Below are 19133 nucleotides of genomic sequence, written 5' to 3'. Positions count from 1 at the left end.
TGTAGGAGATAAATCCCCGAATCTCAAAGGCTTTAACATAAAAGTTTATTTCTCACTTGTGTAATCATTCACTGTGGGTGTTCCCCATCAGGCAGTTTTCCTGGGCAGCTCTCCTCCAGGCAATGAAGGGCCTGGCTCCTTCTACCTTTTGGCTCTATCATCTTTAGCTTGTGGCTCCCATGGCTGCCCTAGGTCTTTGAGCCAGGAGGAAGGGGAAGGAGTGTGGAGGCTGCATATGGGAAGTTATCATGGACAGGCCTGGCAGTGACACACATCACTTCCACTCATATTAAGAGGAGAACTCAGTCAACTGCAGGAAAGGCTGGGAAATGGTATAACTGCTGTATTCATTATCTATTGCTATGTAACAAATTACCTCAAAACATACTGGCTTAAAACAACAATGAATATTTATTACTTCACAGTTTCTATGGGTCAGGATTTGAGAAGCGGCCTACCTGGGTAAGTCTCTTCCCCTTTTGTGCATGATGGAGTATGTATGTGATTCCTAGAACTCCTGCAGCCATTCTGCCACCATGAGGGAAGCCACCTTGAGAAAGAAATATACATAGAAGAGAGATGAAAGAATCACAGAAGAATAATCATATGGATGATTAAATTAAACAAAGGGGTTCTAAAATTCCCATGGAAGTGTAAAGAGCCAAGAATACTCAAGAAAATTATGAAAATGAGCAATGAGGCCAAGGGACTGCCAGATCAGACAGGCATTAAACAGAGATGGCTGGAGGTGGCATTATAGAGATGTGGCATTACGAATCATTGGAGACAGAATAAACTATTCCCAAATGGAGGTGGAAAAATTGGCACTTGGGTTCCAATAAAAATAAAAATAAAAATCCAATAATAATGAAAGCAATCACAACAACAATGATAATGGCTACCATTTGTTGACACCTACAAAGTTTTAGAAATTTACATTTGATTTATTTATGTCTATTTTCACACCAACCCCACCAGGTAGGTATTATCATTTATTATTCCCACTTGACAGATGAGAAAATTGCATCTCAGGAAGGCAGACCACACATGGCTCTCAGTCTCCTGGGCACTGAGTAGGAGCCCTGTTTCTCCTCCCCACAATAGCAGGACCCTGTCCCGAGAATTCCAGTTCAGGGCAGTGGTTGCCTCTCCCAGGAGACAGGAAGACAGAGCCCTCCATCAACGCCAAGCCAGGCCCCAGGAACCAGAATTCCTCCTTCACCCCTGACTGACCCTGGGGCAGATCTATGGCTGATTAGACCCCAGCTAAAAGCACAGAGGCCTCTTTGTCGTTGCTTTAATGAGAAGCCAATCACCAGGTCATTAGTGGGTGGAGGTGATGAGGAGTTTGGTACTGGGGTGGGAGGGAGGAGGGTGCTCTTGGCTTCTGGATGATTTACAGCTGCAGTGCCAGGCTGCCTGGGGAAGGGAGCAGAGCCGCAGGAGGATGAGAAAGTTAGAGCACCTCAGAAGAGCCAGGACCTCTTATGAGAGCATAGCATCTGTTTTATTTAATCCTTGCAACTAATCTGATGAAGCAGTATTATTGCATATCCCCATTTTACAGATAAGGAAACTGAGGCTCAGAGAGGTTAATTAAGCATTTTACCCAAGGCTATACAGTTAATAAATGATGGTCTTATTCCAGAGCCCAAACATCCACTCTGTTGTTCACTGTTATAGGCACAGCAGAAGTGAATGTAGGTGAAGGTCCAAGAAATATTCTAGCTTTAGACCAAGAAGGAACAAGCAGTCAGGAGATGCTTGACTGAGCGATGTTACTTTGTGGGCTGGGAGTAGGGACGGGGAAAGGGATATTACATAAGCTTGGAAGAAAGTACCCCTGGGATGCTGAGTAAGTCTGCCAGAAACAGGATAAAAATAACACAATATCTAAATATTATGAAGTGCCAACTATATGCCAGGCATTGCACCAAGGGCCTTCCAGTTATGAGGCAGTTACCAATCCATTTTGTAGCTGAGGAAACTGAGGCTCAGAGAGGTTAAGTTACCTGCCCCAGGTCTCAAAGCTGGTAAATGGTAGGTACAGGGACTGATTTGGGAGTAAGAGAGGAGCAACAGGGCAGTTACTTACTCTCTGCTCTAGATTGTCAGGATTTTGGTCATAAACAACAAAACCCAACTTGGTTCACTTAAGAGGAAGAGGAAGTTGCTGGGCAGCTCTGAGATAGCTCACAGGATCAGTAGAAATTTTAATGGGATTAAGTTTGGGAAACTCATTAGAATTAGAGGAAACTGGGTGGCTGGAACCACAGCCCAGCCAATAACCTCCTGAGGATGCCCCCCACAGGACACTGGAGGCTACTGGCCCAGTACAGGCAATTTCTCCCCAGGAGCCTGTTTCTCTGGGACACCTGCTCCATATTCAAGTCAAGGAGTCAAGTACCTAGACTCCTGTCCTAGCTGCCAGGAGTCTTTCCCACCCAGAGCACTACCATGGAGGCGTCCCTCCCCTAGATAGACAGACTATTAAAATGCTGCAGAGCAAACAATGACTACAAAAAAAACATTCACTGCAAGCCCCATGTGCCCCGGGTCTCCCAGCCCCTGGGAAGAAGTGACCAGAATGCCATCAACTCTCTGTCCTTCCTGAGACTCCTCCCACATCCATAGTTGGACTCTACATTGCAGAGAGCCCATCACTAGGGGCTGCCCAGAAATCTCAGGCCTCAGATTCTTGAAGGAGGATATGGAGATGGTAACACTTTCCTTTTCATCATCTGCTACCTCCAGCTGGCCACCCCCATGTGCCAATTCTACTTTCCAAACAGGTGTGGACTCCAGCCCACCTCTCTCACAACCTGCATAACTCAGGCCCCTCCTCTCTCACCTGGATCTTTACAGTATCTTAACTAGAGTCTGCCTTAGATCCCTTCTCCACACTGTTCGAAGGAGCTCTAGCTGCCATCCAAACATGACTGTGTCATTCCTCAACTTAATATCCTTTTGTGGTACCCAGTTATCTATAGGATGAAATCCAAGCTTTTGGGCATGATGCCTAGTAACCCCCCAGCTTCATCTCCCATCACCCCCTGCTCTCTCATATCATGGTTTGGCCAATTTACTGTATTTTCCTCATCATACTATGATGGTTTATACTTCCAGGCCTTGGCACACCCTGCTCCCTCAACCTTCTATGCCCTTCCACCCCTTGTCTGCTTAGCAAACTCCTATTCATCCTTTGAAATCCAGTTCGGGTATCATCTCCCCTGTAAAACTTTCCTGACCCCTCAGAGAAGTTCATACTCCATCCTCTGTACCACCTCCAAACCTTGCACGTTCTTTTGTTTCATGCTATTGAAATAACTGGTTTACAAGATGGTATTCTGCACTAGATGGCAAACTCCATGAGGGCAGGAACCATGTCCGATTTGTTCCTCATCGTACCTTCAGTCCCTAAGCCAAGACTTGGCAAACAGCAGTCCTCAATAAATGTGTAACTTAATTGGCCAGGAAAGGCTTCCTGAGATCATGGGGGATAAATGTGAGAGAAGAGGGTTTCAGTAGACCAGGGTTGTGGGGTGGCAAGAGCCAGACTTGGTTTGTGAGGGCTGAGAAGTGAAGCAGGGAGATGAAAGGAAGGAGAGAAGGTATTAAGTCCAGGATGTAGGGGAAGACTAACTCAGAAAGCAGCCTGAGAGAGAAAGCTGTAAAACGAAGAGAGGGACAACTGATGAGACAAGGTCCCCAGAAGAGATGGGGTGGAAGCAGGAGAGGAGAGAAAAGGACACACCCCAGAGCACAGCAGGGATACCTGGGGAGGGAGGAAGGACACTAAGACATAAAGATGGGTGCTGTCTGGAGAGGGGTGGGGTGGCGGGAGTACTCATCCAGCAGTCAGGGAAAGAGAAAGCTAATGGGTTTTCTTTTGTATTTAAGACTCATGAAGTGAGGGGATGGAATAAATATTTAATGGCTTCCCATCTCTTGCCAAGTAAAAGTGCAAGATATTGCAGTAGACTGTGCAACCATGTCACCAGCTGGAGCTTACCTCTTGCTCTGCCCCAGCCCCACTGGCCACCTTGTTGCCCCTGGAACTGTTAGACACGCTCCTGCCTCAGGGCCTTTGCACATGCTGTTCCTGCTGCCTGGAAGCTCTTCCTCAAGATAGCCACAAAAATACCTTGTCTCATTCAAGTCCTTACTCAGATGTCACCTTCTCAGGTGGGTTTTCCCTGACCCCTCCCACCCCCACATTCTCCACTTTCTATCTTTTCTGATTTTATCTTTTCTGTACCATTTATCACTTTCTAATATACTTCTAATAGTACTTATTTACTACATAAATTACTTATTTTCCTTATTATTTGCTCTCTGCACTTGAATGTGACTTCCGTGAGGCCAGCTTTTTGCCTGTTTAATTTACTACTCTGCACCAGTAACTAGAACAGGAAGCAGTCATCACATTTTCGTTGAATGAAGGCACAGAGCCTGAAACTGAGCCCAGATCTGCCAGATTCCAAATTTCCCCCACGCCAAGTTTCTCTCTAAGTTGAACGCTGAGGATCCCGGTCTGGGAGAGAAGGGAGGCTGCGGGGCTTTCTGGAGGCCAGCTCTCCGGAGATGACGGGGTTCTCAGGACCCCCTGGACTCGGTTTCTCCGGAAAGCCCGTCCCTGGATCCCGGCTTTCTCTCCAAGGTGGGAGTTCTGTCTTCCCTCGGGGGAGCGACGCCGGAACTTCCCGGGGAAGAGCAGGAATTTCTGAAATCCAGGCCCCGCCGAGAGGTAATAGGCACCTTCGCGGCCGTCAGCGGAATCGCCCGGCCCTAAATCACGAGCGCGGCCCCTCCTCTCTGCGCCTGCCTCCTGGCGGCCCGGCCGGGAGAAGCGGCGCTCCCCGCGGGGGCGGATTCCAGCCGCGCGGCGGGAGGGACGGGCCGCCGCTGCAGATGCCGCGGAAATGCCTGCCCCGCCGCCGGCCTTTGAAGTCGGCCCAACCCCGCTCGAGGCCCCCGCGAGCTGCACGCCCCGGGGGTCGCAGCCGGGGATCACACGGGTCCCCTCGGATTCCAGGGATTCGTGGGAAGGGGGCCAAGTGGGGCGGGGGCGCTTCTATCTGGGAGCCCCGGCCATTTGTCAGGAGAGTGTGGCCTCAGAATTATTAACTTGGAGCCGAGGGTCATTTCCTGACGTGTGCGGGGAAGGGCGGAGGAGCCGGCCTGGAGAAGTAGGACACACGGGAAGGAAAAGCCAGAATTGTTTTAGGGAAGGGATGGGAGGGCAGGCCCGCTCCCAGCATCGGAAAACTTGTGCCCTTGGGACATTTTCTTTACTTTCACTGACCTCCTTTTCATATCGATTTGAGGGTTCATGGTAGGGGGCCAGCAGAGAAATCTGTGGTTCAATCTCATTTTTTTTCCTTGCTGATATTCTACGACTATATTGTTACGTTGGAGCCCCAGAGTTGTCTATTGCCATGAGTTCTTTTTCCTCCATCCAAGTATAGGTGGGGATGTTCTCAAGTTAATGTGCAAGAAGAAAATTGTGTGTACTCAAAATTATCTTTGAATAAGACTTAAATTAACCTTAAATAAGTCATTACGTGTACAATCCTGAACAGTCATTCTTAAGCAAGGTAAAATTTAGATTGGGCTAGATTCTGGATGAACAAATATATATATATTTCTGAACATTTGAACCACTTTGCTCTTACCTCAGAAGTTTGAATTCAGTAGATCTGGGGTGGGGTCTGAGAAGTTATAATGTACTGCGGCTGCCACTACAACCACATTGGAGAATACAGCTTTGGCAATTATCAAATTCCCCCCAGGTGACTGGGGGGGTGGGGAATTCTATGGCATTTCTTTTTGGCTGCAAGGTTTACTTCCTTCTATTTTAATATGGAGCTATATACTTTGTTTTTTTTTTGGCCACGCCGCATGGCATGCGGGATCTTAGTTCCCCGACCAGGGACTGAACCCATGCCCCCTGTAATGGAAGCACGGAGTCCTAACCACTGGACTGCCAGGGAAGTCCCATGGAGCTTCTACATACTTAATATACATGTTCATGGCTGTCAACACACGCGACAGCCTATAGCACTGGGCCTGGTATTTAGTACATGTTCAATAACTGTTTACCAGATTTGAATATAGAGCTTGTTTGATCAGACCAGTGTGGAGTTTCCAGAGTTTCGTGAATATCTTTTTTTCTTTTTTTTTTGGCTGCGTTGGGTCTTCGTTGCTGCACGTGGGCTTTCTCTAGTAGTGGCGAACAGGGGCTACTCTTCATTGCGGTGCACGGGCTTCTCATTGTGGTGGCTTCTCGTTGCAGAGCACAGACTCTAGGAGGGTGGGCTTCAGTAGCTGTGGCGCATGGGCTCAGTAGTTGTGGCTCGCGGGCTCTAGAGTGCAGGCTCAGTAGTTGTGGCGCATGGGCTTAGTTGCTCCGTGGCATGTGGGATCTTCCCGGACCAGGGCTCGAACCCGTGTCCCCTGCATTGGCAGGCAGATTCTTAACCACTGTGCCACCAGGGAAGTCCTCGTGAATATCTTAATATCAGGGATGGCACCATTTATTCAATATTCAGCAAATATTTCCTTGCATCTACTATGTACCAGGCACTGTGCTAGGTACTGGGAATATAGAAGCGACCTGGATGTGGATCCAGCATGAACATAAAAGTATTGAATACGATATGCAGATAACCAACAAGGACCTACTGTATAGCACAGGGAACTATACTCAATATTTTGTAATAACCTATAAGAGAAAAGAATCTGAAAAGAATATATATATATTCTTATATATATATATTCATACATGTACATACATATATATATATGTATCTGAATTACTGTGCTGTACACCTGAAACTAACACAACATTGTAAATCAACTACACTTCAATTTTTAAAAAAAGACATATAAATACATGGGAAAAGAAGTACAGTATGATCTGCTACATGCTAAGGTGGGGTAAAGCACAGAAGGGGAGGGTTCAGGGCTGGCTTCACAGAGGAAATGTTGGCAAGCAGCCGAGGCTGGTGACCCACTGCAGGCCACTGAACTCAATCCAGAACTCCAGCAGGCAGAGGCCTAAGGCCTTTCCAACACGTGCATGCAGGTTGCTGCAGGCTGACCCCGAGTCCCCTCAGGCTACTCCTGGCTTACAGGGCCCTGGCTTACCTGCAGTGGAGGGTCAGGTTGGCAAGTGGGCACTGGCCTGTCACTTCCGCTCTCTGGTGCTCCCGCTGGGGTCCAGCAGCCGTCAGTTCAGCTGGGGACAGAGTTAGAATTAGCCAAGGAAATCCCAGGTAGCAAATCTCAGTCCCAGGAGGCAGGCAGTTGGGCTGCTTCGGACTGCTCCTAGCTTCCAGTCCAGATTCTCTATATTTTTCCTGCTTGTCTGTCTTCATTTGGAGGACCCTCCTTCCCCCACCCCCACCCCCTTCCCTGTCTTCTCTACAGCAGCCAAGCTCTTTTTATTTTCACACGCGGTTGAAACTATTTGACTATCTCAATGACTGTTGTTTCAAAGGGCAGATGCAAGGCCTCTATTACCTACAGGTGGTCGGTGGAGGCTGTCGGCTTGGGGGGTGGAGAAGTGCTCACTGAGCCCAGAACGCAGGCCCAGCACAGAGGGGTTAGGAGCTTGGTCTTCAAATAGGAGCCACGCTACCTGATTTGAAATCCTGGCTCAGCAACAGCTCAGCCCTCTGACTTGGGGCAGATTAGTTAACTCTCTCAGTCTCAAGTTTCCAGTCTGTAAAATGGGTATTATAATAATAGAGCCTTCCCTATAGGATTGCTGTGAGGCTAAGATAATGTATGTTAAAAAGCACTTAGGGGTTTCCCTGGTGGCGCAGTGGTTGAGAATCCGCCTGCCAATGCAGGGGACACGGGTTCGAGCCCTGGTCTGGGAAGATCCCACATGCCGCGGAGCGGCTGGGCCCGTGAGCCATGATTACTGAGCCTGCGCGTCTGGAGCCTGTGCTCCGCAACGGGAGAAGCCGCGATAGTGAGAGGCCCGCGCACCGCGATGAAGAGTGGCTCCCGCTTGCCACAACTAGAGAAAGCCCTCGCACAGAAACGAAGACCTAACACAGCCATAAATAAATAAATAAAAATTTAAAAAATAAAAAAGATATCTTATAAAAAAAAAAGCACTTAGATTACTTAGTACCATGCCTCGTCTATAATAGTCAATAGAAGTCAGTACCAATATTATTAAGATGACTATTGTTATTATTACTAGTTTTTACTAAGCAGCATCCTGCCTGTGGTGGACTGTTAGTTTTCACTGAAGGAAGGAAAGGCCCGGGAAGCAGTTTAAGCTTGTTTATCAACCGAAAGGGGCAGCTCCTGCACTGCCCTAGGCAGATTCTCCCCTCTGTGAGGCTGCCCTCGGGGTCAGTGGGAAGGGCGGGCTTCCTTGCATAGGTCATCTCCATCCTTCCATGAAGATGGGAGGTGCTCTGGGCTTGCACATCTATTTCCTCCTGACTGTGGGTCATGGGCTCCCGGGAACACCACAGGGGAGGGAAATGTGTTAATGGGCACATTCAGGTCCAGGTTATCTTGCGATAATCAGATCCAGTATTTCTAAAGGCCCAATCTTTACCAGGTTCCTTTCATTGAGTCCTCTGAGGCTGGTATCACTCCCATTTTGCAGGTAGAGAACTGAAATTCAGAGCTTTTCCCAAGGTCTTTATGAAAGTGGCAAATGTCAGATGAGTTTAGACCCAAAGCTTATGCTCATGACCACTATACTACTCTATCCTACACTCAGGGCCAGCTTCACGGGTACGGGAGCTGTGCAGCGGCACAGACTCCAGGCTTAGAGAGCCCCAAGCTTGGTTTCATGCTCTGCTGTCACCATCTTCAAATTCTTAATAATTTTGAACAAAGGGCCCCCATTTTCATTTTGCACTGGGCTCTGCAAATTATATAGCTGGTCTTGCCTACCCTCCTTTGTAGAGGGGATGTCTTCCTTGCAAAGGAAAGAAAACTGGGGTGCAGAGAGGAGGGCATGACTGACACAGGGTCCCATAGCAAGTTCGTGGCAGAACCAGAATCAGGTCTCCTGACCCCCTGTCCGGTGGAATTCTCTGGAAGCATTCATATATATGTCCAACTGTGCCCTTGACAGGGGAAGTTTTGGAAGAGGCCATCGGCTGGGAGTGCTTGGAGAGGGAAAGGGCTCCCACCCACCAAACCACCTCTCCCTGGTTTTTCTGGGGCTGGAAGGTCCACCTGCTGCCTCCTGCTCTGCCTGACTTTGAGCCCAGGGCCAGGCCTTTCTGAGGGGCTGGGCAAGGCCGACGAGCAGGAAAGCGATTCAGCTCTCTCTAGGGTGGCCTTGAGGGGCTAAGGGACAAGGGATGGGTGTGGGAGCAGAGGTGGCTGTGGAACGTGACACTCAGGAACCATAGTGTCTGGGCTTTGACCTGATTCCCTGCTTCCCACTCTGAGACCCACTGAGACTAACATTGTGGAGCACCCATGAGAGCTCAGACATCTGTGTGGCTCAGGCTCAGGGTAGGCTCCTGCTTGAGGCCTGCATTTTTGTGTGACTGTGTGTCTGTGTGTTGTAGGGACAGTGGGAAACAGCTTGAGAGGTGAAAACATCCAGTTGTAGCTGCTTTCATTCACTTTTAAATTTCACAGACATTGCAGATTTGGGGAATAGAGCCCTAGAAATACAATGTCCTTAGGGTGTTTACAGTCTAGTAGGCAAGGCAGAAAATAAAACAAAAGAACAGCCCTATTCTTTTTCTCCATAGAGCAATTCATAGTTTGAAATAATGGGGTTGTTAGTCGGCTCTTTGGCGAGATGGATGTGAACTCCATATCCATCCCAGCTGTTAACACAGTCTTGCCATTTTGGAGGCATTTGGATTGTGGCTGGGAATGATATTGACCTTGGTGCACCATACAACTTACTTGTGGATGCCTGAAATTCCATTGCCGGGGGAGTCTTTCTCTAGGACTAAGCATTATTCTTTTTCTGATACCCTGTGTAAAATTAAAAATCCCTGGGGTGGGGATGGTGAGTGGGTTCACTGAGTTCATAACATGGCAGTGTTGTGTCTCGAGCTGCTCAAGGACCCTGGACTCCAAAAGATGCCCTGATGGGTACCACAAGGGGAGCCAGGGGGCCACCAGACAATCGCCATCACCCTCTGAGTCAGCACTCAGCCCAGCTCTGCCTGCAGAAGAGGGAGCTAAAGAGAGGTAGGAGATGAGTTAAGGCCCAAGCAAAATCCAAAACCAGAATCCCAGCCAGCCTCACTCTGGTAGCTGAGAAAGCCAGAAGTTCCAGGTCCATCTTATCTGCAGGGCCCTGCTGTATCTGATCTGCCCCTCCCTTATGGGTCCCCCTGGAACAGTCATGCTTTCCTCTGTGATAGCCCTGTGGTTGCCCACAGGACTTGACAAAACTTTCAAGGTTCTTTAAACACACTCAACTACAACTGGGGCCCTTCTGTGCACCTATCAGCAGTCCTGACCGTTGGCCAAATGTGGCACCCTTTTTGGGGTCGGGAGTAAGAATGTGGAACCCAGCCACCCCAGAGAGGCCCTGGAGTGAAGCACGGCAAGCTCTCCCTGCGGCTGGAGTACTGCCCTGGGCGTGGCCCGGCGGCCCTTCCTACAAGAATCTGCATGCGTCCTCCCTTCCTTGCTTCCTTCCTCTGGGTTCCTCCCTCACCAACCTACCTGGAGGCAGGTAATAAAGCAGGAGGAGGGAGATGGATGGATGGGGAGGGCGGAGAGCCACGTGGTGCCATAAAGCCCAGCTAGAGAGGGCCTGTCCCGGGAGTGTCCAGACTGCAGGAGTCAACGCTCGGAAGGTGGACTGTCAGGCTTGTGAGCCGGAGCCGGAGCCGGAGCCGGGGCGGCAAGGCCTGGGAGAAGGCCATGCACCGAGGCGCGCCGGGACCAGGCCTCAGGGGCCTGAAGGGGGACGAAGGCTCTGCCCAGGACTTGGGGAGCTCTTGCCTGGAGGCCGGGAGGGATTTTGGGGTGCTGAGAGAGAACGGCAGTCCCCGCGGCCTGGGCGAGGCAGAGGAGGCGGTGGGCAGCAGAAAGCGCAGCCGGCCGGTGCGGTCGAAAGCGCGGCGCATGGCGGCCAACGTGCGGGAGCGCAAGCGCATCCTGGACTACAACGAGGCCTTCAACGCGCTGCGCCGCGCGCTGCGGCACGACCTGGGCGGCAAGAGGCTCTCCAAGATCGCCACGCTGCGGAGGGCCATCCACCGCATCACGGCGCTCTCCCTCGTGCTGCGCGCCAGCCCCGCGCCCCGCTGGCCCTGCGGGCACCTGGAGTGCTACGGCCAGACCGCGGGCGCTGGGGACGCGGGGGACGCGGGGGACGCGAGCTCCAGCCCGCCGCAGCCTGCGCCGCCGCCCGCCGGGCCCTTCGCGCAGCGCTGCGCCTCGTGCTTCCTGCACACGCCCCTGGGACAGGCCAGGGCGACGGCCGAGGCGCGGGGCGTGGCCCAGGCCTCCGCGGGAAGCTGGCGCCGAAGTCTCGGGGCTCCCTCTGCTTGGCCGCGGGGCCACCTGCGCGCGGGCCCCGGGCTGGGCTACCAGCACTCCTGACCCGGCACCGAGAGCACCGGCGGCCCTGGAGGAGGGCCGGCCTGGGAGGAGCCAATGACCCGATGACTACAGAAGGGAAGATTATAAAATCATCCTGGGCAAAACTGAACGGGCTGAGGCCAGAGGGGGAAAGGAGGCGCTTTGCCAGTGGGAAGGAACTCTGGAGCCTGGGGCTGCACCCCTTAACCACCCCCAATCCCAGCCAGGGTTGGCAGCTCCAAAAGGAGCAGGATCCTGCTGGGTTCTTACCTTTGGACTTGATGAACTTTTCTTGGAAAGTGACTTTTGCATCCCTGTGCCTCTAAGTCCTGCTGTTTTTTAGGAGAATGGGGACTTTTGGACAGGGGGGTGATGGTATGTGGGAGCGTGGGTGGCAGCTGGTGTGGTCTGAGGGCACAGTGTGGGGTCCCCTCCCCCTGCCTGTGCTGATGCCCCAAGTCTGTGATCTGGGAGAGGCCATCAGGAGCAGCTAAATAAAAAGGAGAAGCTATCGTCTCTGTCTGCTACCAGGACTCTATTGGGGCCAGGAGCCCAGGGTGGCAAGAAGGCCTGAGGGGCTTGAGGCCTGGAGGCTCACCCCGGAATGTTGGGCCCTGGCCTGAGTGAGGCCCACGGTAGGTACTTGGAGACGTTGGTTCCTGGTGAGACCCCAGGTGTGACGGAGCACTGTGAGGGGCTCTGTGGGAGGAGACATTATCTGGAGACAGCAAGCGGGACCGGGAGGCTAAGGATGTGGTCAGCCTCCTCTCTGGCCCCCCCGCAGAGCTGCTGTCTGCAGTGAGCCACAGAGATGGTGGCAATGAGAGCGGAGTCTGGGCCAGTCTCAGGGAAGGAAGCTGAGGCCAGGGCCAAGGACTGGGGGTAAGTCCTGCCTGTACCCCAAGCTATGGGCGGATGGAGCTCCCAGGGAAGAGTGGGCCAGTGCAGCCAGGGCCTCTGTGATGAGGGGCAGACTTGGAATCCAGGAAAGTGGGCCTCGGGCCAAGGCTGCCCCCCAGAGAAGTCTGGAGAGAGCTGCTCTGCAGCTAAGACGAGCACTCTGAGCTCGTGTCCGGTCTCACTTGGGCTGGCCCGGCTGATGTTGCAGGTACTGCCTGCTGGGGTGAGGACCCAGGTGTGCCACGGGAGGCCTGAGGGCTTTCTGGTCTCCTTGGAGAGCTGGGCTCTTGCCAGCTTGGGGTGGGGGGAGTTATACAGCTCAGAATGGGGGACCCCACAGAAGCTGGAGAGATGCCTATAGTCACCCAGGGAGGAGTGAAGGGTCCCCAGAACAGCTGAGATGAGGCTCACCGTCCTGATTACAGGTGTCTTTGCTTTCTGCAAGTGAGACACTGGCTGGCACACTTGGCATCTGGTCCACAGGCCTCAGGGCTCCAAATTTCACAGGGCAGGTAGACGTGTCACAGATCACGGGAAGGCTTTGACTCTGGGGCAGAGGGGTCTTGGGGCCTAGCTAGGAGCAAAATGTGGGACTCGGCCCCAGGCCTGCCCGCTGAGCCTGCCCTATAAGGGAGAGGCAGTGTCACAGTCTAAGAGTGGAAAGGAAAGAGCCAGACTGGCCTGGGATCCAATCTCTGTTCTGCCACTTAATACATGTGTGACCACTTAACCTCTCGAAGCCTCCAGTGCCTCACCTCTGACACAGGTGATTTCACCTCAGGGTGGCTGTGAGCACTAACATTCGTTCTAAGGTACAGTTTCTGGCAATTAGAAGGTGTTCCACAACTTAGTACTGTTTGCATATTATAATTTTATGACAGACCAGCCTGGACAATGCTTCCACCTTGTTTCAGCCTCAGGTTTTTATTCTGTGGAAACATAATAAAATGACCATCAAGTCCTGCTTTCCAAAGTTCCAGGATGGAAAGAAGTGACGTTCTTCCCCGGTTGCACTCTCAGCCCTGGAAGGGCGAGGGCGCCCCCTGCAGGTAGAAGCGGGAGTGCGCCGCAGACTGTGAAGTCAGCCCGAGGATGAGAGGATTTGTCTCCTCACTTACCAGCTGAAGGACCTTGGCAAATCGCCTAAGGGCTTTGAGCCTAGGTACTTCCATCCGTACAATGGGCTGAAATAAGTACTTACATCATAGACTGTTGTGCAGACTAAAGGAGAGAATGCATTTAAGGCACTTAGCATAGTGCCTGGCCCACAAAGCACTCACTGCATGGAAGCTATTAAGACAAATTCTATTCACAGGGTTGTTATGAGGAGAGAATGCATGGGAAGGTGTTTTATAAACTAAAGCCTCCAACACATTAACACATTGTTTCATCAGGGCTATTTGTTTGCACACATCTGCATATTTACAGGATGATAAGTATTTGCCTGGCATTCTGAGGTTTTTTAACATGCGCACATTTTGTGCATGCTTACAGAGATGTGTAGATCTGTGAATGTGTGTGTGTGCATATGTGTATGTATTGACCTAACAGGTACCCCCTCCTCTCCCTGATTCTTTAGGGGATACTAGGCCAGAGTACCTTTAATTATGTGCCTTCCAGGTTTTCTGGAACTCTTGCTTGAGTTTTTTAATCTGCTTCCTAAGACCACATCCGTTCTCCAAGATAACTGATTTGCTGTGGAAAGAAGATAAATCTGTGATTGTTAAGAAATGGAAGTTATCAACCAAGACCACATAGGTTTATCCAAATATAGAGAAAAGTAATACGAGAGGCACTGAATGAATATAAAAAGGAAAGTTCTGGAAAGAGAAAACACACATATAAGAGAGAGCTGCTAAAAGTTATGGCCAAAAGACATGAACGACTGATACCTCAAGACAGAAATTATGTGTCTATAAGGTTAATCCCAACAGATCCCTCAAATAGTGTTCAAAGGAGAGAGAGGGTTCACTTTGAAAGGGCAGAAAATAATAACAATTTACAGCACTTTTAGCAGCTTTACAGCATAATGAATGAGACATGCCAGCGAAGTAAATAACAACTGTAAGACCCAGTGTTGTCAGGGATATGGAGAAAAGGGCACATTTACAGATTTCTACTTGTACTGTGTGTCTGTTCCCTTTTTGGTAGAGAACAATTTGGCAAAATCGCAGTAAAAATACCCCAAGGGAGTAATCCAAAAGGAAAAACAAATTTGCAAAAAGGCAGTCCCAGCGGCACTGTACCTATCGATGAAAGATTTTGAAACAACACAGATGCCCAGCCACAGAGGCACGGGCAAAGCATTCTCTAGTGTTGTAACAGGATGCCAGTTATGGTGAGTTCGGGGAGCGGATCACAAACTGGTCTGTGCCCGCTGATTATAAGTGTGGACAAACAGGTAGGTGCAGGAACAGACCTGGAGAGAATTTGGGAGGATGTAACAGGGTTAGTATCCATTAGGGTTTTTTTTTTTTGTAAAGATTTTTTTTGATGTGAACCATTTTTAAAGTGTTTATTGAATTTGTTACAATATTGCTTCTGTTTTAGGTTTTGGTTTTTTGGCCGCCAGGCATGTGGGATCTTAGCTCCCCGTCCAGGGATTGAACCCTCACCCCCTGCATTGGAAGGCAAGGTCTTTTTTTTTTTTTTTAATCTTTATTTTGTTTGTAATTTAATTTTTTTATACAACAGGTTCTTATTAGTTATCCATTTTATACATATTAGTGTATATATTTCAATCCCAATCTCCCAATTCATCCCACCACCACCACACACACTTTCCCCCTCTTGGCGTCCATACGTTTGTTCTCTACATCTGTGTCTCTATTTCTGGGAAGGCGAAGTCTTAACCACTGGACTGCCTGGGAAGTCCCTCCATTAGGTTCTTGATAATTGTTTTTAAAAGGTGAAAGTTTTGTTTCCTTAGGGCACCTTCCAAAGAGGAGTAGGGAAATGTTTTGAGCACAGACAGCAGGATTCCTTTGGAGGGACCCCATCTCACTGGATGTGAAACTGGGGTGCTTGCTGATGGGTGCATGACCACATCAAGTTTTGCTCACACTTTGCACGTATGTGTGTATGTGTGTGCAGACACCAGAAGGCTGCCTGGAGCAGTGGAGCTGGGCCCAGGCAGGCCTCAGTGAGAAGTGGAGTTTTCTTAATTACTCCTGCCTCCTCAGCCCCATATGGTTTCCTGACACCCAAGGCGATGCTGGGGATAAAAAGAGCCTTGGGGCAAATTCCCTGGCGGTCCAGTGGTTAGGACTCCACACTTCCACTGCAGGGGGCACGGGTTCGATCCCTGGTCGGGGAATTAAGCTCCACACGGCTGAAAAAAAAAAGGCCATGGCTACAGATATAGGGGGGCTTTTTACCTCTTCCCCTTGAATTAAGCTCGAACTTACCTACCCTTCTGTTTGCTTCCCTGTCCACTTTCCACTCCACTGTTTACATCTCAGCATCCTTCACACCCGGGGTGTCCCAAGGGTGGGACAGGCAGAGGTGGACTTAGCGCCGGCGTGGACACACCCTGGGCACTTTATTGGCGTCTTCATCTTCCTCTGGGTCATCCAGCCAGCCATCACTGCAAGTCAGGCCCTGGGCAAGGGAGCTGGGGTCACACCTGCCCACTCCAAGACCTCACAGCCCATCAGGGAGGGGACACAGAGAGGGGAGTGACTTTCTTCAGTTCCCAACATCCACACTAGAGAGCAGCGAGGCCAGCCCGCAGCGGAACAGAAAGGCCAATACACCTGTGTAGCTGCAGGCGCTCACAGCGCAGGCCGCCACCTGAGGCCCGCGGGCGGCGTGAGGGCGGAGTCGGAGGAGGGGCTCAGCGCCCTCCCTTCTAAAGGCTGCAGCGGGCCCAGCTGCTTGCTGCTCTGCAGAAAATGGGCCCAGGGTTCCTAGATCTTCATGTTAAAAGTCTGAAACCCCCATGTTTATGTGAAATGGATTTTTAAAAAACACTGTTGAGCCAACACTGTGCAGGCCAAACCCACTTTGCATGATGAACATGGCCCGTGGGCCTCCATTGAAGACCTCAGCTGCGGGGGGAGTGGGGAGGCCGCACCTGCAGGCGGGGCAGGACCGGGCCAGAGGAGGAGCAGCTGGCTGGGTTGGGCTCACCAGCCCCGGAGCCCAATCCCGGTGCTCTGGTCCTCGCCTCTGCGCCTCCCCCTGGTTCCCACTCCCACTTCTGGTCCTTTCCCTCACCACCACTCGGCCACTAGATGGCACCACAAGCCGAGGATCTCACAGCAGACAGAGCAAACCCGGCTCCCAAGTCCCTGAACCCCAGCATACCTGGTAACCTCGCTGCCGTGGGTCACCCTGGGGACTTCTTGGCTTTTTCTCTTCTCTTCGAGTTTTTATTAAGTCAAAAAATCCCTTTATGTCAGCTTCCTTCTGTCCTCCAGGCCAGTGCTGCCCAATAGAAATATAATGCAAGCCACGTTTTAAATTTTCTAGTAGCCATATTAAAAAAAGAAAAGAGACACAGGTGACATTAATTTTAATAATGTTTTATGTAGCCCAGTATACCCAAAATATTATCATTTCAGTATGCGATCTATATACAGTGTATTAAAGAGATATTTTACATTCTTTTTTCTCGTACTAAGTGTTTGAAATCTAGTATATGTTTTATACTTACAGCACATCTCAGTGTGGATGAGCCACATTTCAGGCGATTAGTAGTCACATTTGGCTGGAGGCTATGGAATTGGGCTGGGCAGCGGTAGGTCCACAGGGCCTGAGTCCGTCCCCCCAAGAATCAGCTCCCAGGTTGTAACATGGAATTCTGTCCAAGCTGGACACGGACTTAGAGTCTAGGGGTCTCAGGCACACAACCTGCCACCCTCTGCAGGAGGTCTCTCATTTAAAATGGCATTAGCCACTCTCTTGAAGTGAGAGAGTGGCATGGACATATATACACTACCAAGTGTAAAATAGATAGCTAGTGGGAAGCAGCCACGTAGCACAGGGAGATGAGCTGGGTGCTTTGTGACCACCTAGAGAGGTGGGATAGGGAAGGTGGGAGGGAGACGCAAGAGGGAGGAGATATGGGGATGTATGTATATGTATAGCTGATTCACTTTGTTCTACAGCAGAAACTAATACACCATTGTAAAGCAATTATACTCCAATAAAGATGTTAAAAAATAAATAAATAAAATGGCATTAGCACATTTCTGGAAGTTCCTGGGCACAAGAGCCCAGCTCACTCCCTCTGCCCCATCCCTGGCCTGGGGGAGCCCTCCTCCCATCCCTTTGTGGCCAGCTCTCCACTCCCTGCCGGTCACACTCTGCCTCCTTTGCCTTGTCACGGCCCTTGTTGGAAGCAGCATTTCTGAAGCCAGCTTGATACACAACCCAAAGATATTTCTTTCCACTAAAATGGCTCATCTTGCTCCAAACCAGCCCCTGGACTTGGACCAGGGATTGATATCTGATTGGGATACAGTTTGAGATGACTCTGGGCCTCGCTTTTCTAATCTGTGATATCAAAGGATTTGAACTCCACAACCTCTGAGACCCCTTCTCACCTCTAACTTCCCACCCCCAACCCCCATGACCTATGCCCTCCTCCAAACCACACACAGACACACACACACACACACCCTGGTGGTTCTAGGTCACCTTATAAAACAATGTAAGGAGAGAGATCGGGGACATAGAAAGAGATGCAGAGAATAGAGAAGGTGGCAGAAACGGAGGGAGGAGACATGAGAGAACAAAGAGACAGAGGACAGGCAGCCAGAACCGAGGCCCTTCAGAGCCGGCATCTGCCCTAAGGAGCTCCTGAAACAGGATCTTTGCTGGCTTTTTAAAAGCACCTTAGAAAAGCTCTAATGGCCATGAGATGGGGCCAACACTCCTCCTTAATAGCCCCTCTGCCCCACCCCTTGGTGAGCTGCTCATACACCCATTCAGAGGGTCCAGGCAGAATCCAGGGGCCACACCAGTACTAGACCCTCCCGGAGCTAGGAGCCAGGCTCTGGCCTGGACGCCTCTGGGCGTTGGAGGTCAGGGTCGAGGTGGGATGCAGTAGGTCCAGGGGCCAGCGTTTCCAACAGATAGGAGAAGCGGAAGCCCCCTCCAGTAGAGGAGCTGCAGAGGGCTCAGTCTCCCGTGACAGTTGAAGACACACCCATTTTGACCCACTCTGTCTTTCTTCCCCATCCAGAGCCCCCAGCCCAGAAGAGCAGGTCCTGGGTCAGTAGTGGAAGCCAGAGGCTGGCCCAAGTCCCCCTGGGCTGGGCTGGGCAGGGCTGAGCTGGGCTGGGCTGGGGCAGAGGCAGAATGCTGCTGGGTGGTTCTCTGGGGAGAGGGGAATTGAAAAGCATCTCTGAGGAGGGCAGGGAGGGAGGGAGGCTGGGTGATGTACACACACGCACACACACCCTCCCTGACTTAGCCAAAGCCTCACTCGGGAGAAGAGCAGTCTTCTCTCTGCTCTTGGAGCTGCTTTCTGTTGCTTCCCCGCCCATCTGTGCTGTCAGCGGCATCAGCAAAGTTGGCCTCAAACTTGAATGGAACTGAAGGCTCCAGCTTCCCGGAGCTCCATGGGGCAGTAGGCCGGCCTGAGCCTCTGAACTCAGCTGGCCCGGAGAAGCTGACCCTCCCAGCCCCCAGCTGGCCCTTGCTCTCCTGGGTGACACGTCTGCCCCTGACCTGTAGGCCCT

General features: G+C 51.0%; 1 protein-coding gene and 1 long non-coding RNA gene across 2 annotated transcripts in view; one reads left to right on the top strand and one right to left on the bottom strand.

Annotated features, from left to right (window-relative positions):
- Positions 1 to 483: 483 nt before the first annotated feature.
- Positions 484 to 19133, bottom strand: part of LOC132355632 (uncharacterized) — a 32811-nt gene continuing 14161 nt past the window's right edge. The window contains exons 2-6 of the long non-coding RNA XR_009499668.1: positions 16753 to 16872; positions 15852 to 16044; positions 14044 to 14139; positions 7150 to 7240; positions 484 to 550 (exon numbers count right to left, since the gene is read on the bottom strand). This is a non-coding gene — a long non-coding RNA (uncharacterized LOC132355632). The remainder of the gene's footprint in view (positions 551 to 7149; positions 7241 to 14043; positions 14140 to 15851; positions 16045 to 16752; positions 16873 to 19133) is intronic.
- Positions 10882 to 11565, top strand: BHLHA9 (basic helix-loop-helix family member a9). Its single transcript, XM_059908541.1, has one exon. The coding sequence runs from the start codon at positions 10882 to 10884 to the stop codon at positions 11563 to 11565; it is 684 nt and encodes a 227-aa protein (XP_059764524.1).

Source organism: Balaenoptera ricei, chromosome 20, assembly GCF_028023285.1.
Source record: "Balaenoptera ricei isolate mBalRic1 chromosome 20, mBalRic1.hap2, whole genome shotgun sequence".
Taxonomy (NCBI): Eukaryota; Metazoa; Chordata; class Mammalia; order Artiodactyla; family Balaenopteridae; genus Balaenoptera; species Balaenoptera ricei.
Note: the sequence above shows the minus strand (reverse complement) of the source record. Positions and strands in the feature narration are given on the sequence as shown.